This window comes from Nansenia antarctica (assembly GCF_963989245.1).
Source record: "Nansenia antarctica genome assembly, chromosome: 6".
Classification (NCBI taxonomy): Eukaryota; Metazoa; Chordata; class Actinopteri; order Argentiniformes; family Microstomatidae; genus Nansenia; species Nansenia antarctica.
This window is the reverse complement of record NC_137676.1, coordinates 17277619-17301152: the sequence shown is the minus strand read 5'-3', so window position 1 is coordinate 17301152 and position 23534 is coordinate 17277619. Positions and strand designations below refer to the sequence as shown.

General features: G+C 42.9%; 1 protein-coding gene across 1 annotated transcript; it reads right to left on the bottom strand.

The window, feature by feature from the left end:
• Positions 1–11225: 11225 nt before the first annotated feature.
• Positions 11226–23261, bottom strand: cdh26.1 (cadherin 26, tandem duplicate 1; the record flags this gene model as incomplete). The annotated part of the gene is made up of 17 exons (XM_080534261.1): positions 11226–11456; positions 11744–11821; positions 13062–13304; positions 14660–14722; positions 16420–16503; positions 17081–17202; positions 17550–17771; positions 18021–18251; positions 18436–18581; positions 18798–19117; positions 19376–19561; positions 20055–20183; positions 20834–21006; positions 21784–21931; positions 22514–22672; positions 22985–23077; positions 23199–23261. The coding sequence occupies 17 exons, from the start codon at positions 23259–23261 to the stop codon at positions 11226–11228; spliced, it is 2691 nt and encodes an 896-aa protein (XP_080390387.1).
• Positions 23262–23534: the final 273 nt, after the last annotated feature.

Genomic DNA, 23534 nt, shown 5'->3' with positions numbered 1-23534 from the left:
TACTACTACTACTACTAATAATAATAATAATAATAATAATTTACTTATTGACTTACTCAGTCAAATGTATGCGTCTGTCTTTAGCGTCTGCTAAATGCCCCCCAAAAATTCTGTCCAAGTATTCTATGCCCCTCATGTCTGGCCTAGTACCAACCTATCAAATGCACAATGAGACTAAATAACTCCAGGTGCTAGAGAAAGGGAGTAGTGGGATCATTATTTTTTGGGTTTGAGAGTAGGCCAACCAGAGGTTTGCATATTGACGTAAGGATTGTTATTTTACCATAGTTAAGTCTAACCGTTGGGGAGTTACTGTAACCATTTATTCTAAATGCATTGAAAAGAGCAGGATATTTTGTTTCATTTTGAAAGCAGCGTAACATTTTGTAAAAGCAGAATATTCCATATATCATTTTTTTCTCTCGTCACGCTTCATATGCCCTCAGGTGTGTTTTAATGCTGGGTGCCGGACTTGTTCTTTCCTGCTACATAGTCATACACGTCCATCCCTGCTCATACTATACACCAAACAATGAACAACCATGTCATCAAATGTAAAAACAAAGGTTTCTGCCAGAAATTCATTATTGAGAACAAAGAGCACTTATTTAAAGGATAGCCAAAGGCAAGCATCCAGCCTTACCAGTGCCACGAGAAGCCTGACAGCGCTGGTCCCCATATTGTATCCAGATTATGAGTTAGTCCAAAGCAGGAACGGAGGACAACACACCTGAAGTGGTTTCCAGGAGTATTTATAAGTGGGAGGGCTGAAGTGTTGGCTGAATGAGTGATGTCATATACACCTGAAAGGCTCAGTATGGTAATTCACTGTGGTGAAACAAGCCTGTAGCCTTTAGTGTGTGTGTGTGTGTGTGTGTGTGTGTGTGTGTGTGTGTGTGTGTCTGTCTGTCTGTGTTTGTTAAAATCTGTAGCTGCTTTTCAACTTGAAGCTATAGTATTTTAACATGTTTTGACCCTGTCCATCACCCTCCCTGGAAAAACCTGTTTTCAAATAGTTTACAAAGTCAGAGCTATACTTCTGTGTGTGGACTCTGTACGGTGGATCCTATTGGCAATGTCAAGACTGACATCTCTCAGAACTGAGGCAAATTCATGTTGTGTAGATCCAGCTACTTATATTATGCATCAACTCCAAATGAGTGGAAATGATACGATCAGGAAATTAAATGGTGGTCAATGCAGTGCTGCATGAAGCTTTGGCTGACTAGAATGTTGTAGAACATGTTGTAGAACATTCTAGTCAGCCAAAGCTTCATGCAGCACTGCAGTGACCACTATTTAGTTTCCTGATTTTATCATGTACAGTAGCTTACTCCAAAAGTCCTCTTCTCTCTCTCCCTCTCTCCCTCTCTCTCGCTCTCTCGCTCTCTCTCTCACTCTCTCTCTCTCTCTCTCTCTCTAAAACAACAAACATAAAACCAGTTTAACAATAATATGGCGTTGTAAAGGTCAATGTCTAATCATGTCTATTATCTCTTGTAACATCATACTGTTATTACTGTCATGACTGGTAGTAGTGTTGTTATTTACCTTTTGTGTTACCTAGTCCCTAATGATGATATTTCTATAGGTGGGACGATTTAAGTGTTGAAAACATGACTGTAGCTCAGAGGCTTGGCATGGAAATTCAGCAACTCAGAGGCTTGGCATGGAAATTCAGCTTGGCATGGAAACTTCAGCATGTGGTTAATCGGTTTCTTGTGAGCAGAAACTACTGTAGCTGTACTGCGATTGATGTGATGGGTGTCTTGTATCAACTCCAAATTAAGAGAAAATATAATATCAGGTAATTAAACCGTGGTCAATGCAGTGCAGTGTGAAGCTACATTTTGGAAAACTGTTAAATCGCTGAAACGTAGTCTCGCACCCACACTGCCCCATCAAATCATCATGACTAAAGCTGGTCCTATTATTGGCAAAAGGGAAGTAAGTGATGCTTTTAATCAACATTTCATTTCTGCTGGATATATCTTTGAAGTGTCAAATTCAAAGTCAGTCAGGTGATATGGCAGTTCATTGACTGGTTTGGATCACGTAGTAATAGTTTGCTGGATAGTGGGCATCAAAGGTTTTCTTTTAAACAGATCATAGAGAGGAAAATCCTTCATGCTTCTCTTACTATAAACAAGTGCACTGGGGCAGACTTACTGGATCCTGGTCTTTACAAATTGCAGCACACCTTATTGTGACACTGTTGCCACACACCTGTACCTTCACAGGGGAGGAGACACTTAACTATTGCCCGATCTTAAAGCTTTTATGTGTAGATAAAACAATAGAATCCTTGGTTAAATGCTCAACTGCAGTCCTTTTTAGCTAAAAAGTTGATTGCATCAATCTGGCTTTAGGCCTGGTTATAACACCATCTCGGCATCTGGTCATGAATGACATTGTTAGTGTCTGGAATAAACACTAAAATGTATTGCTCTATTTATGATTTGTCTAAGATATTCGATAGAGTTTATCCTCATCTTCTGCTGAATAGACTGGTATGTGGCCTGGAGAGGTGCAGTGGTCTAGCACCATGGCCTACAGTGCACACATATGCCCATGTCGGCATGGGTTTAACTCCGGCCCATGCCCTGCTGACATACATACCCTTACTTTCCTGTCTATTTTTAATATCATGAATAAAAATGAAAAATATAAGAGTGGGCTGCCCCACTTCAAAATAACCTTTGAATAGACTGACATCTATTGATCAGGATGGGGGTGCCTGTGTTTGGTTACGGAACTATCTCAGCGGTAGATAGAAAGGAAAAGGGGTGCCACAGGGGTGCCACAGGGTTCCATTTTAGGGTTAGACTAGAATGTTGCGACATGTACAGTAGCTTACTCCGAAAGATTATGTGCATTCAAATGTTAAATCAAATTATATATAATTACTATAATTCCCTCTTTTTCTCTCTCTTGCTCGCTCGCTCGCTCACACACACACACACACACACACACACACACACACACACTCACACACACACACACACACACACACACACACACAAACACACACACACACACACACACACACACACACACACACACACACAAACACAGAACCAGTCTAACAAGAAAATGGTCAAGTTCTTTTGGCAACTCTTTAGGCATCTTGGCAATGGCTAGTGCACGTCTATCACACAATCTGTTGAAATCAGGGAAGGGTTTCTGTGGAACTCCTGGCAGCAGACAGAGATACGTACAACTCTATTTCCCTGGAAGTGATCCAGTACATCATGGTCCATCAATCCCATACTGTATGGACTTGTTGTCTAAAATGTTATTAGATTAGATTAGATTCAACTTTATTGTCATTGTACAGTCCCATTCATAAGAGCTTAAATTCCATGGAATTGTGTGAATTACAGTATAGGTATTACAGTGAGTATGAATAATAAATATAACGTGAATATACATGAGTATGATATGTACATAAATGTCAATATGATATGTACAATTATGAAATGATAAGTGCAATATGATATGTACAGAGTAAGGTAATAGGCAATAGGTGTCATCATAGTGCAAAAAGACATGATAATGTAGACAGTGTATGGTATTACAGTATAAAGTGTTACAGTTGTCACAAACACTTATTCCAAAGCGACTTACAATCAATACATTTGACTAAGTAAGTGAATCATCAATCCACCAGCCGTAGCGGGAAAATCAATCTAGCTCATGCCAGCAGCCATTGGCAGTCGTCGTGCTTGAAGAAGAACGTTTAAAAAATAATAATAATAAGTATTTGTATTATTATTAGTAGACACTGGAGAAATGGTACAAGGGGGTAGTAGACATCTCAGGAGAAACAGTATAGGGGGGGAAGCAGGCGTCTCTGGAGACACAGTGCAGGGGGGGGGGGGGGGTAGTAGATGTCTCAGGAGGAGCAGTTAAGGTGTAGCCTGAAGAGATGGGTCTTCAGTCTCCGACGGAAGATGGGGAGTGACTCTGCGGTTCTGACAGCCGTGGGAAGCTCATTCCACTAGAGAGGAGCCAGTGTAGTGAAGAGATGAGCCCGGGCAGTGTGACTGCCGCGTTGGTGTAGAGGTGGTGGGGCCAGTCAGTAACAACAGAGGTGGAGAAGCGCAGTGAACGGGCTGAAGTTTGGGGGGTGACCATTGCTTGCAGGTAGGCTGGGGCTGTCCCCCCTGAAATAAAAACAGTCAAAATCATCCCCCTTCTAAAACTGCCATCCCCCCTTTCCATCCCTTATGTCATTTTATCAATGAACGTAGTATTACTGCTATTTCAACATTTAGTTTTGCGCATATTGAGTAAAATACTGTGGGCGAGGGGGCACGCACACATGCAATGACATTTTTACCAAGTCACTGACACTTTTACCAAGTCACTGACACTGTGGGGATGCTAAAATTGTCCCCATATATGATACAATCCACCATCCCCCCTGATTTTCTTTTACAACTTGACTACTGCACACAACCAAGTAAACTCTCAAAGTGTTTATTAACCAAAGAGAATAACATAAAGAAAGATATAGAGTGTGTGTGATCAGTAAAGTCAGGAGTGTAGGTGAGTGCATGAGCTGAAGTTGTAGGTGTTGTAATGTTGTAAAGTTGTAATGTTGTATGATAACAATAACCAAGGCCAAACCTCAACCAAAAACAAAGGTGTCTCAGGGCGGAGAGCACACCGCAACCGCAACTAGGAGTATAAATAAAAGAATATACATGAGATGAATATCTGAATATGAATATCAATATGATATGTAACACTATGATATGATATTATGTACAGTATGATATATATACGGAACAAGGGTAATTAGGCTTGAGGTGTGTTAGATATATTGAGATCAATGTAATACATGGTACTATAGTATGTGCAAACAAGCAATAGTGCAAAGGCTAAATTGAAGTCATGAGTGTCCAGCCAGTGGTGGTGTGGGGCTGTTAAGGTTGTGTGAGGAGGTTACACTGATACTGGGGGTTAATGTTCTAGTGTTCTGTACAGTGACTGCTGTGTGGTCTTGAGCCTGCTGGTGTGAGGAGAACCCCCTCATGACTGGGGTGAGAGGTGTCCTTGATGATGCCTTGCGCCCTCCGCAGACACCGACTTTCCTGGAAGTACCGGTGATGTACTGGGTGGTTTTCACCACCCGTTGCAGGGCCTTTCCGGGCGGAGACAGAGCAGCTGCCATACCACACTGTGATGCTGCAGTTTGTCAGGATGCTCTCAGTGGTGCGCCGGTAGAAGTTGGCCTGAATCCTGGGAGACAGATGGGCTTTCTTCAGTCTCTTCAAGAAGTATAGACGATGCTGCGTCTTTTTGACCAGGGTGGAGGAGTTGAGGGTCCAAGAGAGGTCCTCGGAGATGTGGACACCCAGTAACTTGAAGCAGGAGACACACTTTACCTCCGTCCCGTTGATGTAGATGGGGGGGTGTTTGCGGCACGAGGTTAAAGAGATAAAAATAGGCTATTTCATAATGTAATTTGACTGATAAGTGAGAGTCTACATCTCTCCTCTAGCCATCCTGCTGATTCTCATGACATTGTATTTGTGGTTATTTACCTTTTGTGTCTACGGTCCCTTATGATAATAATTAATTTGAATTGCGTTGATAGTAACCTTTCTAGACTACCCAAAGCACTCACAATGTATGGGGGAGAACTGACGTCAACATCTACCAATGTTGAAATACGTACGTACGTCATTGATGGTTGATGATTGATGATTGAGGGAAGAAATAATAGGGACATTTGTAATTCAAGGGCTGGAATAATAGTTCAATTCCTTGAATGAATACACCCACATTGGACTCAATGAAGCCAACTGATGAGGTAATGGTTAGTTAGTCAATCCAGTGGTTAGTTAGTCAATCCAGAGAATTTTAATACAATCTCTCAAACACATTTTCACAGGGATACTTGCAACACTCACTTCCTCCACCCACACACCCCTGCCCACTCAGGACCCATAAATCTGCTGAGAACAATATCTTTCCTGATATCCTTCATGATGAGTCAAAAACAAGTAAAACAGTCACGATTGGAAGTCTAAGGGAACTGTCTAACATTGTGCCTGTCTAAGAACTGTGCAACAACTGTGTAACATTTGTACTACTTTCAACTTCACGTCTTCTGTGTGGTATTACGATCTAGAAATAGCAGAATTTGAGGCAGAGAATGAGGGGGAGATGAGGAGAGAGAGGGGGAGAGGGGGAGACGTAGGGGGAAGGGGAGACAGATTGGGAGAGGGGTAGAATGATGGGGGACACGGGGGGGAGGGGGAGAATGATGGGGGACAGGGGGGGAGAGGGGGATAATGATGGGGGGGAGGGGGGGAGAATGATGGGGGGGCAGGGGAGACGGGGGGGAGGAGAGGGGGATAAAGATGGGAAGAGGGGGAGAATGATGAGGGACAGGGGGGAGAGGGGGAGAATGAGGGGTGGAGGGGTAGAATGAGGGGGACGACGACAGAGGGGGGAGAGGGGGACAATGAGGAGGGGAATGGGGGGGGGAGAAAGGGAGACAGAGATGGGGAGAGGAGGACAGAGGGGGAGAGGTGGCAAGCTATGCTATGGGAGAGAGGGGGAGAGGTGGCTATGCTATGCTATGGGACAGAGGGGGGGAGGTGGCTATGCTATGCTATGGGACAGAGGGGGAGAGGTGGCTATGCTATGGGACAGAGACAGGGACACATCTTGCCCATGTATGACTCTAGGCTAGAGAAGACAGGCCAGAGTGGCCAGGTTCATCAGTGAAGGAACGTGGTTAGCCGGTGACTCAACCTGTGAACCATTGGCGTGTGCCACGCGTGTGCCACAATGTGTGTGTTTTTCTTACATTTTTGGTATTTAGCAGACGCCTTATTCCAAAGTAAGTGAATCATCAATTCACCAGTCGTAGCAGGAAGAGTATTCTAGCTCAGGCCCATTGCCCATTGGCAATGGGCCTTTCTACGATCTAGAAATAGCTGAATTTGAGGCAGAGAATGAGGGGGAGATGAGGAGAGAGGGGGGGAGAGGGGGAGACATAGGTGGAAGGGGAGACAGATTGGGAGAGGGGTAGAATGATGGGGGAACGGGGGGGAGGGGGATAATGATGGGGGGCAGGGGGGGAGAGGGGGAGAATGATGGGGGACAGGGGGGAAGAGGGGGAGAATGATGGGGGGGCAGGGGAGACGGGGGGGAGGAGAGGGGGATAAAGATGGGAAGAGGGGGAGAATGATGAGGGACAGGGGGGAGAGGGGTAGAATGAGGGGGGGAGGGGTAGAATGAGGGGGACGACGACAGAGGGGGGAGAGGGGGACAATGAGGAGGGGAATGGGGGGAGAAAGGGAGACAGAGGTGGGGAGAGGAGGACAGAGGGAGAGAGGTGGCTAGCTATGCTATGGGACAGAGGGGGAGAGGTGGCTAGCTATGCTATGGGACAGAGGGGGGGAGGTGGCTATGCTATGGGACAGAGACAGGGACACATCTTGCCCATGTATGACTCTAGGCTAGAGAAGACAGGCCAGAGTGGCCAGGTTCATCAGTGAATGAACGTGGTTAGCCGGTGACTCAACCTGTGAACCATTGGCGTGTGCCACGCGTGTGCCACAATGTGTGTGTTCTTTTTACACTTTTGGTATTTAGCAGACGCCTTATTCCAAAGTAAGTGAATCATCAATTCACCAGTCGTAGCAGGAAGAGTATTCTAGCTCAGGCCCATTGCCCATTGGCAGTGGTTGTGATAGTCGTCGTTTTATTGACACTGGAGAAACAGTACAAGGGGGGGAAGTAGAAATCTTAGGAGACACAGTACAGGGGGAATCTCATGGGAGATTGAGCAAATAGTATAACGCCTGCAGCTGCATAAAAGAAAGAAATAATAATAAAAAGCTACTACACACCCATTTTTATGGCCCCGCTACCGCTACCGCTGTGAACGTAAACATGAAACCATGATGGCGAGATTGGACACACATTCAATATTATTTCTACCCACAGACTGTCCCTATCAAACCAGTCAGACGGTCCTCAGCCCCCACACACTCTCGCCTGGGAGGGTGTGTCCACGTCAAATATTTGCATGTTACAGAGCATGGTAGTCTTGATCCACCCAAACAAAGGTATAGTCGTTTCAGAGCGCCTCATGTCATAACCTGTCTGTGAATGCCAGGAACACATAATCACAGAGAGAGACAGGGTCTCTGCTCTCTCCAAAATGGCCCTGGGTCAATTAAGAACGCTGGCACATTACTCACGTACTGTACTTGTGTTACTAATGGCTTGTTTACATCCCAACACAGGATACTTTGGTGCCAGGTGGTGGTAGCAGCGTTGCCGAAACAACATAGTACGAACAAACACTATCTGTTTCATTTTGGGAAGGTCTGAACAAATTGAATGTTTCAACTCAGGGATAGTTCTCTTGATTTGGAAGTGAATATCCAGTCGTTCTTGTATTTACACAGTGATACTGTACTGGAAGTCTAAACAAAAGAGAGTATTCATGAAAGTATAGTACCATGCCAGGTATGTGATTGATCACAGAATGTGGTCAAAGTAAACATACTGTAGTTAAACAATGGTATCTTGTCCTAGGCAACAGCATTTTTGGGGAGGGAGGGACTCAGGTTTCGCAATGGAGTAAAGCGCCTATACATCTACGGTTGTTATTAGTACATACTCAACTCTTAAGTCTAAAAGCCGCATAACTAAAAACTGATCCTTTTCCTTCCTCAAAATGCTGCGTGTTATTTTTGCCTGACTTCGTCTCTGTCAAACATCACTTCTCTCTCACCGAGAGCCAGGAAACATCTATCAAAGGGACTATGTTTCACAACGCCACTCACATCACTCAAGGTCAAATGCAAATATTATATTGTGTTGCAATGTTGTTGAATTCAGCGGGGAGCTATATCAGAGTGGAACCGTCCATTACGCCAAATCTATTGTACATTCATTAAACTAAATACATTTACAACGACTTAAGTGTCCTGACTGAATTATACTTCTGTTTGACAGTAGACTGTAAGATCCATTGTCTATCGATACACATACTGGGTAGTATCTGGCCACAGACAGTAATGCACTTTATGAGTGGGAGAGCCCGAGGCCACCTGACATTTATGTTGAGTGAAAGGATTATAAAAGCAAATAGATAATTATAAAAGCTCAAATAGACAGGGCCACTCCTGAAGTTCATGTGGACCAAAATGGAAACCAGTTTCCATTAGTTAATCCAGTGAATCGTATATTTAACAAATCAGATTGGATCACATATAGGCTATGGCTATGTTTATAACACATAGGCTATAGCTAGGTTTATAACACATATAGGCTATGGCTATGTTTATAACACATAGGCTATGGCTATGTTTATAACACATATAGGCTATGGATAGGTTTATAACACATATAGGCTATGGCTAGGTTTATAACGACAAGACATATGGAAATATGAAAACCATCCTCTTCCTCCTCCTCCATTTCCTCCTCCTCATCCACCTGTGACTGCTGGCCTGTTGTTGTTACTGAGGAATAGGTGTGTGTTCCAGTGGTTCCCACTGGCTTTAGGCCTACACGTCTAATGACATGTTACACTTGTGAGTTATCTATATGATATATCATCTTCAATACCCATATGATATTAGTTAAAACATCCATTAAGACATACAAGACCATGTTGATTTGCAGTGATGAATAGTCTTTATCAGACCTTATGTTGTCCGGCAACACTTTCTTTATTTTCTTTAGAAGTTCATAAAGAGAAGTAAAGTTGATAAGATGTATTTGTTGCTAAAAACGAACTATTTACAACTGTTAACAATGTATATAAATATTTTAGTTAATATTTGATGTAGTGACATCACTTCCTGTTTTACCGCAAATCTACTTCCGGTTTGGGAGATCGTTCTTTGCCAGAGAGAGACCGAGACGTTATGTTTGTTCTCCATTCATCATTCAACATCCATGTTCAGATTTACACAAAGCAATGTTGTAAGTACGAAATATCAAGTGTTGGATTGGTAGCTTTATATATTAGTCATCATTTGTTGGGAATATTATGTTTTTTGTTATTATTTTGTAGCTAGATTGTTAGGCAAAAAAACGGACTTTCTAGCTAACCACTGTTTGTTTACATCCTGTTGAAACATGTTTTGTGCTGTTTGTCTTGCAGTTTTTACCAGTTCAATATACCTGATTTTGAAAAGCCACCCTACGCGTCTTTCTTTGATGGACTTTATTGACAAGGTTTAGCTTGATGTTAGAGAGAGAACATTATAGACCTTATATTTCAGTGCCTTTCATTCACAGCTCTGCTGCAGTGTGATAAACATGCTATTATACAGTGCTTACCATACCATTATAACACGCTTTTAAAGTTTTCACAAACAAATGTGATGGTAAAATACAAACTGCATCTCACTAATATGGCTTATTCCACTATAGTGTAGTCTTCCTATTTACCTGTGTGTGCCTCATTCAAATGTGTAACGGCTGACAGTGTGCTAGAATCAGTTTTCCTAAGGGTTACGTGGATTACTTTTCCCCCCTTATGGAGACAAAAAGGTATAACGAAGACCAGAGCTTGAACGTAAATAAAACAAAATAATTATATAATTATAATATATATTTATTATATATATTTATAATTATAAACATTATGAATCAGATACACAATGACACAGTTTTGATTTCAAAAAGCCCCCCAAAGTCAGAGTCTGTGCCACCATTCTATCACATGGCAAGTAGATTTAATTTTAATTCGTAATATGTAATTTTATATAAAAACATAATCTATCCCCTCAAAAATAGTAAAGCTCCCACAAACATAGTGTTGATGTTTCCATCAAAGTCCTGGATTAAAAGTTAATTCCATTCTGGCATATCCAGTAGATGTGCACATCATCACATATTTCATATAAGCAAAACCCATGCAAACACACCCCGACTCTGCCAAAACCATAATCCACAAAGCCAATGAACCTTGATACAGTTTTTTTTCAGTGCATTAATCAATGAATCATTAATTCAGTATGAAATTGGCAAAATAACAAAAGTGGCCCTCCCATTTTTTTCCGTGTGAAAGCAAGTCCCACAGATACAAAGTCTTTGATCTCCTTGGCGCTTAGTCCAAAATCCAAAATGGAGGACTTCTGTAACTGCAAATGTCCTCTTCTGCGTGTGCTAGGCCCCAATGACCCTAAAGAGGACCAGCGACTGAAACAAAGCACCAGTCCCAGTCCAGCCATGTTCTACCACTTCAGATTCCTCTCCTGCATGTCCTCATGGCAGATGTCTCTCAAAACGTTGAACTTTGAACCCAGGTCTTCCAGGAACAGAAGGTCCTCTCCTGGGTCGCTTAGCGACAGCTCATCCAGCGATAGGCACTTGCTGCCTTTCCCCTCGTAGGTGTACTCATAGGGTTGGTCGACTGGGACGTTCCCACGCTCTTCTCCTCCATACCCTCCGATCATGAACAGCCTCTGTATAACAAAGGAGACAGAAAGCAGTTCATTAACCTTCAACTTTTTTATCCGCCTCTAAAAACTATTTGTCTAAGAAAAGGTTAGTTAATGTTAGTCATCAGCATTTTTGTATTCAGTAGACATACTGCACCAATGCCCTCTAGCGTGTCTAGCCAGAGTTCATGTCCCAGAGAGGACCCTCAACGAGGATTAGGGGTCTCATTATGGGATTATACACATGGGGCCAGGTCACGTCACCCAACCGGTTCTGTGGTGATTAGCCTGGTGAAGGACAGCTGTCTTACCCGATCTATGTGCTCTGCAATCTTCTGGTCTGCCATCATGCTGAAGGAGCGGGAGAACCTTGATGCACCTCTCTGGTTCTGATGACAGAGCAGAGGGTTGTGTGAAAACACAACAAGACAAAACATGTTGTACTGTACAGTATAGTAAGTGTAGAAGAACTCGCACACTGCATAAACTTTCTTTCTTCTACACTTACTGTCTCATCGTTTTTTGAAACTACCGCACCTGCAACCAATCATTGGAAGAGAAAAAAGGACAAAGCAAGGCGCAACAGTTTTCCCTGGACTCTATTCCGTACTGTACAGTATATTATGTTACGGTACATGTGGGAATACGGTACATGTGGGAAAACTAAGGTTAGGGTTAGGTGCTAGGGTGCTACGGTTAGAGTTAGGGGTAGGGTTAGGGTTAGGGATAGGATTAGGGTTAGACATGCCAGCATGTACCAAGTCGACGTAGCACCTAACCCTAACCCTAGTTTTCCCACATGTACCGTATTCCCACATGTAACATATACACTTCCAAGCCTGAAATATTTGCATTGTTTTCATGCCTGGCTGCAGTAAGGGTAAATGTGACTACCACTATCATTACTACAGCACCATGTTGTCGATGCTTCCTACACACTTTCAAGGGCAGGGTAGCATTACTCTATGGTAAAATAAAATAAAACAATAAGAGGTATTCACTCCATGTTAGAGATCTTAATCTGGTGTTATGAAAACTCCTGATGATACTATGATACACCTCAACCAGGAAGAGCAGAAAACAGGTTCCCATTTGCGGTGCACAGAAACTCTTACCCTGTTGGTATTGGTCCTGGTTGTCGTCCATGTCGAGTACTGCAATTGAGAAATACAGATTGATATTGTTGCTATGGTTATTATTTATTAACCTCATTTCATATTTTTGAGTAATACTATTGGCCATAGCTACCAGAGCTCTTACACCATTTTTCATTTTTTTTAACTAACATTTTATTGAAAAACTTTTTTTTTTCTTCTTTTTTTTCTTATATGATTATTTTATTTATAAATTAAATCTATTGTTATGGGCAACAATTTCAAACATATCATGAAGATATGTGATGATGAAGAACATATCACATAGAGAATAACTACAAGAAATCGCATCTAAGATTCTTTCACAAAGTCTCTCGTAACTGTATATTGTGTGGGTTTCCAGTAGCTAACCTCCTCCACCACCGATGCACTCACTGTGAGGAATAGCCTCAAGGTGCAGAAGGAAGAGGCTATGCAGTGTGAAGAGGAGGGTTGTGTTGCCCCCTTGTTGCTATCGGAAACAGCTGTCACTCACCATGTCCCGCCCACCGTGGCTCCTACTCATAGTGGCATTGGCCTCGCCCATTCTCATATTTCTGGTGGGCTCGCCCATTCTCATAGTGCCGTTGGCCTCGCCCATTCTCATAGTGCCGTTGGGCTCGCCCATTCTCATACTTCCGTTGGCCTCGCCCATTCTCGTACTTCCGTTTGCCTCGCCCATTCCCGAGAACCCAGCATTGCCAGAGGACACCTGGGTCTGGAACATCTGGGTCTGGAACTAGGGAGAGAGGTAGAGGTAGTGGATGGGGGCTGATAAGATAGTGGATAAGGCTACATCTTGACTGTCCCTCCTAAAGGCCTCTTCACCCCCCACCCCCTCCCCCTCACACTACCCCTCTGTACAGTTCCTCTACTGTTAATAATAATAAGCAGGTTTGTGACTGCCAACGGGCACCTGGTCCTAGCATAGATGTTTTCTTATGATGGCTGATGTGTAGATATTTCACTTACTTTAGACAAATGTAGTTGTTGTTTTGGATAAAAGCATCTGCTAAATGTCAAAAATGTCAAAAAATGTAGAATTAAAGGAGGACACTACTGTTTTCGCAGTAAAAAAATATATTTGTTGTAATCCTTTCGATAAAGCTGTCTGCTAAATGCCAAAAATGTAATGTAAATCCATGATCTCATCAGAGATTTGAGATGAGAAACAGTTCAAAAGTACACAGTGCCACTGCAAAATAAACCATCAGATGTACAGTAGATTCTAGTACAATTGTCTACTTGTACTCTGTCAATGACAATAAAGTTGAAACCAATCTGATCTAATCTAATGTAAAAACAAAAGCACTGTTAGCCAAGTTAGACACTGTTGCGTTTGCCTGCCTCGGCATGTCCTTGTTGTGCTCCTGTCTGAGAGAAACTCTCTCACACTATTCAGGCTGGGCTACAGTGAGGGAGCAAGATCAGACATGGGAAAATACACCTGTCAGATAATCGGCCAGATAATCACTGTCACTTAAGACTTGACAAAGGCTACGGCCGAAAACCGTTGTCAATTAAAATCTACTCTTTTGCATCTGGAACTAGATTGTGCGGCTTCTACTTCATTTTTTTCTTCTTCAGAAGTATCTTTATTGGGTTACCAATACCAAATAGACAAATTGTTGAAAGTATAAAATCACCCGTTTTTAAATGTTTAGAACAATACAAAACAAAAACAAAAAGGACAGTACAGTACAAAAAAGGAGGAAACTAAGAAAAAACTGTAAAAGAGAGGACTCAAAACAAAACAAAGAAATGGCTGTGCTGCACATGGGGCTGAATGAACATTCATACTTCAAGAAGGACAATCAATGATCAATGTTGTAACCAACCATTGACCTATGAATATATAAATAAAAATAGTACCATACTGTGTGCTTTGTAAAATAAGTAATAAGACTTATAATAAGTATAATCTAATCATCTAAAGAAGGAATTGCATTAACAAAACAAAGAAAAGGATCCCAGGTTTTGTTGAACTTATTAGTGCAGCCCCTTATATTATATTTGATCTTCTCTAAACATAAAAAGGACATTAAGTCCTTCAACCAAGAGCTTCTACTTCATTTAATAATCACTGTCACTTACCATGGGCATCCTGCCACTTTCGTACCTAGTCTCATCAACGTCCTGGGTCGACATCTCCATTATCTGGCCAATCAGAGAGCGGAGAATAAATAAAGAGTAAATAAATACATGACAGTAATCTTATTCAGTACAGTATTTCCGTTCAGTGTTTAAGTGAGATGGTGAGAGATGGAGATTATGCATGTATACGCTGAGGAGTGAGGGGGTAAACAGTGGGATAAGTGGACAAAAAGAAATCTTGTAGGTCGTCTGACTGGATCAGAATAAAGTGGCTCGGTTGGCTCAGCAGCAGGAGGTAGACAGGTAGAGGCAGGTACGGTAGAAGGCTTGGCTCTACTCCCCTCTCCATTGGCAGTGTGGTGATATACTTGTATGGACAATTTCCCTTCCATTTTACGTCCCTCCATTTTTGGAAAGTCCCGCCATTTTAGGAACATTTTTAGGAAACCACCATAACATTTCGATGTACTGAGTCACAAGTTACTGGGTTGCACGTCAGCCTCCCAGAGTGTGCTTTACACAGATGCCCTCTAGTGAACATAACTGCATACTACATACTCTTGTCTCCACCCTATGCCTTACACTCTAAATAAGTATTTCTTAGGAGATACCACAGTACTGTAGCCATCACTTAAAAGGACACTTCACACATTTTTTTCCAATCTCCAATCACATCATTATCTCCGACACCATACTAGTGTCTACATATGTGAAAACTGTGATTTTCTACATTCTGTAGTCACAAAGATAAGACAAAAGTTCCTATGGAACAGTACAGTACCCACTATGATGTAATTTGGGTGTGAAACTAATATTGAATTAATTGACTTTCAAAAACTACAGCCACAAACACACTCCCCCTGGATGTGAACTCATTATAGTTTCCGAAAACAACGAAATGAGGGGTCATTTCCTTTTCTCTTATGTTTTTCTATTATACGATGAACATCTTCATTTTCATCAAATCTTCATTTTCTTCAAATCTTCATTTTCACATATATTTTCACATAATATATTTTCACATATGACACTAGCATGATGCTGGAGATAATTAATGTGATCTTAACAATTGTTGAAGTGTCCCCTGCCTTGATGTAATGTGGAGCATGTAGTTGATTGCGCATTGTTGCCATCTCTGGCCACACTAAACATTTGACAATTTTCTAATAGTGTCAATTACGTGCAAGTCGTGTTAAAAACAAACGAAACATAAAAACATACGTAATGGCCATTGTCTGACCTCAACACCAGATTTTAGAAAACATTTTATTTGGTCCAAAACAGCGAACGTCACTGAACGTTATAGAAGACTATAGAGAGACTGTATAGACTATAGTGTGATCATGTGATCTCATTCCTTGATTGCTACCGATTCATGGCCATTCAACACTATTTAGCACTATTTAAGCTGGAATCTACATACTGGACCTTGTATACTATTGTATTCTATAGCTATGCCTGTACTCACAACTAGTTTTTCCCATGTGTTGTTTCCAAAAGCCCACAGGTGTTTCTGCCGACAGCAATTTGACAAGGACATGTTGCAATGGACATGTGTTGAAGCTTGTTGTTTGTCTTGTTTTTAACACATACTGTACTTTGTGCAGTGTACATCTATTCCTCCTCTGACACACCCTAAAGCCTCCTTTGACACCCTGTGTGTGTGTGTTTGTGTGTGTGTGTGTGTGTGTGTGTGTGTGTGTGTGTGTGTTTGTGTGTGTGTGTGTGTGTGTGTGTGTGTGTGTGTGTCTGTTGTTTACCGGCATAGCGGACTGCTTCTGAGACGGTGCGTCTGTCACGGTTATCTGGGTCTGGGTGGGAGTCAGGATCAATACAGGATCACTCTAGGAGAGGAGGAGAGGAGGAGAGGAGGAGAGGAGATGAGGAGGAGAGGAGGAGAGGAGGAGAGGAGGAGGATATAAAAAGAAGAGGCAATGATAGAATGGGGGAATTGGACGGAAGCGGGAAAGAATGGAGATGTGATGAGAGGAGGGGAGGGGAGAGGAGAGTACAGGGGAGGAGTGAGGGAGAGGCAAATGAAGTAAAGAGGAAATGGCGAGATTAATTTTGGTTGCTTGTGTCTCTTCGGAGGAAGAACAATAGAGCCTGTCTGTGCATACCTATCATACCTATCGTACCTGTCGTACCTATCATACCTCACTGTCTTCCAGAACATTCCTCCGACTGTGTCATGTTCATGTTACAGTGTACTGTTGAGACTTACTGCCAATACTCATACAGTACACACATACACACACACACACACACACACACAGACACACACACACACACACACACACACACACACACACACGCACACACACACACATGCACAGTAGCTTGCATGCACACATACACGCACGCACTGTAGCATGTACACACACACACACACACACACACACACACAACGCTTGTACACACCCTGCATGCAGAGCCCCCTCCCTCTTCGTTGTACTTGATGAGCGTCTGGTTTCCCTCATCAGCCATGATGGGGCTGAACTTCTTCCCTGGACAATTGCAGATCATGAGGAGGCACAGCAGCACTGGAGAAGAGACAGTTACAGTTAGTACAGTTACCCAAGCTACCCTCGTTATGTTACAATTACGTTTTTGGCATTTAGCAGACGCCTTTATCCAAAAGCGACTTACAACAAATACATTTGACTGGGTAAGTGAATCATCTATCTATCAGTCATAGCAGGAAAAAGTCATCTCTGCTCAGGCCAGGGGCCACTGGCAGTCGTAATGCTAGAAAAAGGAAGAATTTAACAGTAGAGAAACTGTACAGGGGGGGTAGAGGGGATGTAGATGTCTCTAACTAAGTGACTAATTGATTGACAGATGCATGCGTTGACAAAGCTCCTCCCCCCTGGTCCCTGGTGAGACTCACACAGGACAAGCAGCAGCCCGATCAGCAGAAGGCCTATGGCAGCAGAGCCCATACTGGCTGTGGCGGGCAGTTTGCCGCGACATTCGTCGCCGCCGGCGCAATCACACACGACCACCACGAGGCTGTCGGGCCCGATCATGCCCTGCTGGTCCCGGATCACCAGAGGCACTGTGTAGTTACCGTAGGCCAGGCTCCTCAGGCTTACCAGCCCTGCCTCCATACCTGGCCCAGGGGAGGGGGGAGAGAGGGGGAGAGAAGGGAGGGAAGGGGGACTGTGAGTATGATTTTATAGAGGAATTACGGGCGAATTACGGGCGAATTACGGGCGAATTACGAATTACATCCGCTCTTTTCTTGAGTGAAACTACTAGACTACACCCAGACTTGGCAGTGGGAGGGGTTAGTGCGTGTGTGTGTGTGTGTGTGTGTGTGTGTGTGTGTGTGTGTGTGGGTATGGGTGGGTCTGCTCACCTGAGTCGGGGTCCAGCTTCCAGGTGGTCCGTATTGTTTTGTCTTCACCCCCAAGCAAGAAAGAGAAGGGGCCTGCAAAGGGAGGGTCATCCGCATCCTCAGCTGGCACGGCAATGCGGTTCACTTTGTTACCACACATGATGAGGCTCTTATGGACCAGGTTGGGCAAGTTGTCATTTACATCCCCCACGTGGATCAAGACTGTAGCTGTAGCTGTGCACGGGGGCTCACCTGAGGGAGAGAATTCATCTAGTGAAACTTCTAGAACTCTAATATCGTCGTATGATTAATTCAACAAGCTGCAGAGACATGTTATATTGACATGTCAACATATCACATGGTTTCCTTAAGGAAAGCCGGGTGGGTTTGCCAAAGCACCGAAACTTGAAACTTGAAATACTGTAGTGAAGCTTACCGTTATCTATGGCTTTGACGTAGACGGTGTACATGTTGTTCTTGTCGACGTGGGGTGACTCCCGATCCATCTTCTTCACTGAGGTCAAAACTCCTGTCTTCTCATCTATGGCGAGCCACTCTGCTGTATCGTTGTTCAGCTCAAACCTGACCATCACAGGGTGGAGGGCAGGAAACAGACATGTTAATAGATACAGTAAAAAATAAAATAAAATAAAAAACGTTGTAATGATATGTGTGTCCCTTACGGTAAATATCATGAAAGCAATTATTCATGCAAGCGTAGTACCTGAGATTGCATTTTTACACATCATTTAATTACTAACACACACAGACGCACCAGAGGTGTGTGGTGTCACCAACCTGATTTCGTCTACGTCTGAGTCCACATCGGTGACTATTGGCTTGTAGATCACCATCCCCGGCTCTTCCTCCTCTCTGGCATACACATCTTTCTGCACCTTATCAAACTTAGGGGGGTCATTGGCATCGATCACTTTGATTGCCACAGTCACCGTATTGGGGGGTGGGGGCTTGACCGAAGGGGGATTAGGGACCACAGGGGCAGGAGCCCCCGGGACCCGAGGGGCGGTGCCAGGACTGGCACCACACACGAACAGAGGCTCTGCATTCTCCACGGCGATGGTCACGTTGGTAAACGTAGTCTTCTCAAAGTCTTTTCCCTGGCAAAACATGGTTACAGTATAATAGATATTTTAATATATGGAACAGAGAGAGAAGGTAGACCACACAGGACAAGATGCAACAGCGCCCACTATAGATCTCTATGTGGAACGTCACTATATTATGTACATTTAGAGCACTAAAAGGCAATGTGAAACAACTCAGAGAGTGACTTGTAAGTGCGGGGTTTATGCTTAAAAACTTTGATGGCTCTTGTATCATGACTATTACAATTGGTACTGGTCAAACAGACGCACCTTGATCACCACCAGGATCCCCTCATTGGTTTTGGGGTCAGTATCAATTTTATAGTTGCCTTCCTCGTTCCCTTTCAGGATGGTATATTTGGCATTCCACGCAGGGGTATTGGGTGTGTCTCCATCAGTCACACCCAGTCTCAGAATCTCTCTGTTGATGTCAGTCTCCCACATCTCAGCATGGTACTAGACAGGAAAATGTTAAGGTAAGTCATCACTTATTATTTACATTTTATTTTAGTTATTTGTTGTTTTGTGTGTTAATGGTTTCTTCGTTGTTGTTTGTTTGTGATGCGAACAAAGATCTAAGGCCGTTTGCATTGCTGATTTTTTATTTTAATTGTATTTTTGTTATTTCTTGTTTTGTGTGATGGTTTCTTCCTTGTATATGTTTTGTGTGGATCCCAGGAAGAGTAGCTGATGTTTGTGCATCATGCTTATGGGGATCCCAATAAAGTCAAATCAAAATCAATTAGGCCAATAAAAAGAGTGTCGGAAAACGGACAACGCTTAGCCATTGGCTTTACTTCGCATCAATCATCTTCCACAGCACCTCCCCCCAGTGCCCATTGTTTGTCAATCAATCAATCAATCTATCTATCTATCTATCTATCTATCTATCTATCTATCTATCTATCTATCAATGAGTCAATGAATCAATGAATCAATCAAAACTTACAATTGGCTCTTTGAACACTGGTGCGTGAGTGTTGGAGTCTTCGATAAAGAGATTGACAGTTGCAGTTGAAGATAGAGGTGGCTTCCCATGATCCTTCGCTTCAACAATGATTTTATACTTCTTTATTTTCTGAAAAACACATGTGAAGAGCAACAGAAATAAGTTATTGATTTAAGTGAATGACATATCATTTTACAATAGTTAGTTGCGACCAAGTCATTTGATTAAACAAAAGGCATTCCATGAGTGCTGATATAGAGTATAACAGAAATGGGACTTTTAACTATATTATACTCTATATGATATACTCTATATCATTTAAAATAACATATTAAATTGCCGTTAATTAGGCTAGGCTACATTAACGGTGGTTATATATCAGATTGTAACAAACTTTGCACTGCAAAAACGTACTGTCTGAACCAGTTCAAGTTCAAGAGCAAGTTCAGTTGCGGAACTATTTGTGTTGGCGGAGCCAAATAAATGATTAAATAAACAAATCATAATCTGTTGTTGATAAATGGCGCTTGCTGTTTGTCGTAGGTAATCACAGCCGTGCTGATTTTCAGTATAACAGCACTCCCTCTCGTGTGATATAGCTTAATTGTAGAAGCTGCACTGGAGTTTGTGTACGTGTGTTGTTTCTTTGTGTGTGTGTGCGTGCATGTACTTTTACACTTAAATGTTTATGAGTACGTGTGTGCGTGTGTGTGTGTGTGTGTGTGTGTGTGCGTGTGCGTGTGCATGTGCATGTGTGTGTGTGTGTGTGTGTGCCTCACGTCATAGTTGAAGCAGCCAGCAAAGGTCAGCTGGCTGATCTTGGTGCCTGCCACCTGCAGCATGGAGATCTTGGGTTCGGCAGGCACCTGGGACAGCACGGTCATGGTGATGGTAGAGTTCTCTGTGCCCTCCTTATCCATGTCCCGGGCTACCAGAGACACTGGCAGATACCCTGAGACAAGACGAGAGGAGGAGGGGAAGGGGTGGGGGTGGGGGAAAGGGAAAGGGAAAGGGAAAGGGAAAGAAAGTGAAGAGGTGTGTGGAGAGAAAAAGAAATGGAGAGATAAAGTATGAAAGGATGATAGTGTGGTGGAGGAGGGTTAACCTGTCTACGCGCTTTAATGAAACACACCAAAGGAACAAACAATCATCATAAATCGATAAGTGCATTATGTGGCATGGATAGCAGACCTGGGCAACATGCACATTTAAATATTTGAAAAACATGAGGTGTGCTTGATTACCTTGTCACGCACAATGGAAGTATTGGTCTAGTATCAGAAGTGCAAACGCTGCATGCTAAACCAAGCGCACCTCATGTGTTTTTTCATGTGTATATCATGTACACAGGTCTGGTGTATATGTAACAGCAGCTGGTGAAAGCGGGAACAAGTCGGCAACCGATCAAATTGTTCGGACTTTTATTCTGAAAAATGTTAATAAATGTCAACGTTGTTGAAAATCAATGACTCACTAGTCAAGCCAATGCAATGGATTCGGTGAGCAATCCCCACTACGACCTAGTTAGTGTAGAGAAGTGGGGATTACACCGAATCCATTACATTGCGATGTTTTGGCTTGACTAGTTGTTGACTTGTTCCCGGTTTCACCAGCTGCTGTCATACAGTTTGACTGCAGGCCAAAGATTTACATACGAGTTACTGCAGGTGAACACACAAGGATTTACATACGTGTGAACAAACAGTATAGTATGTGAACAAATACTTACCCTCTACTAAGTTCTCCTGCACAGTGGCTTTCATGATAGGATGGTCAAATTTAGGTGCGTTATCATTGATGTCCATTATGTCCACGTCAAATGCCAGCGTCCGGTCGACAGGCTTACCAGTTCTTATGTCCAGGATGTCAAACTTGATCTGGGAGAACAACAAGCAATTATCTTGTTCCTTTCACAAACTCTTTGGGAACTTTGGGTATTCTAAAATGTCAATATCCATGTAAAATATTTGAATTAATTGACTTGAATTCTGCTAAATTGGATTTAAGCGATTGGTACCTGTATCAAACTTATAGTCATTGATTTCTCTACGACTATGACTTTGCAGAGTCTATGACTTAGGATCTGAAAGGGATAAATTCCCTCCTCTGTCAATACCTCATCTGTCTCTGCCTCTCTCCTCTGTCTCTCTCCTCTGTCTCTCTCCTCTGTCTCTCTCCTCTGTCTCTCTCCTCTGTCTCTCTCCTCTATCTCTCTCCTCTGTCAATATCTCATCTGTCTCTGTCTCTGTCTCCGTCTCTCTCCCCCCATCTCTCCTCAGAGACACAGGGAGGACAGAGATAGAGGCAGAACACACACACACATGCACATGCACACACACACACACACACACACACACACACACACAAACAATACTTATCCTCAGCCTGTCTATGTTTTTCTCTCTCTCTCTCTCTCTCTCCAGTGTATAGAGGAGGGTTGTGCAAGTGCTGGTGCTCACATGAAAGAAGGGGTGTTTCTCTCTGTCGATGGGCATGTGGACCATGACAACCCCGTTCTTGCTGTTAATGGAGAACACACCCAACGGGTCTTCAGTCACACCAGTTCCTGTTATACGGAACTTGTGGTCTGCCATATGCGCCGTCTGGTCATTGAACATCTGTTGAAAAGACACAAAGAGTGTCATTCGATCCCGTGCTTACCTTCATCTGGGTTACACACTGTAGGCTTGACAGTTTCAAATGAAACTCTCCTTCATCGTCCACAATCTACAGTTTCATTTGAAATGTGTTCTTTCAGATCCAGTAAACAAGTGCACAGTTACAGTATGTACCATTTGGGACAAGGTTACAAGGTTGTGTCGTTAAGGGCTGGTTTTTCCGATTACACAGATTAAACCTAATCCTAGACTAAAATGCACCTTCAATGACTTGATATAGGTGTCCTGTTTGAGTGGGGGAAGCGTCTTTACCTGAGTGGCCATTTTTGGGAAAACTCCTGTATCCTCCTCTACAAGTTCAATGGTGGAGAGAACCCATCTTCTTTTGGAACGCAGTAGTAGCTCCTTCAGTACACAAAGGAAGGGGAGGGTGGGCTAATGTTATGTAATGTTTCAGTCTGTTTAAACATTTAAAACATTTCTGTGTGGTATTTTGTGAATGCTTCAGAGCGCCTGTTTTACGTACCCTCTTGCCACGTTTGTTGATCGTATGGTTGCCATCGTGTCCCAGTGCCAGTCCGATCGTCATGACGACCTGATGACATTGATAGAGCATAATATTCACAGGGGATCCCACATAACATTCACAGATTAGACCTGTGTCAAAGTCTGTTCAATATTTGATTCATCCAGCCAATTTCACACCCTCTATTTGAACTATATTAAGGTAAATAGAACAAGTTTTACATTTACATTTTACCTTTTTGGCATTTTGCAGATGCCTTTATCCAAAGCGACATACAACAAATACAATTTTGGCTAAGTAAGTGAACCATCTATCCATCAGTCATAGCAAGAAAAA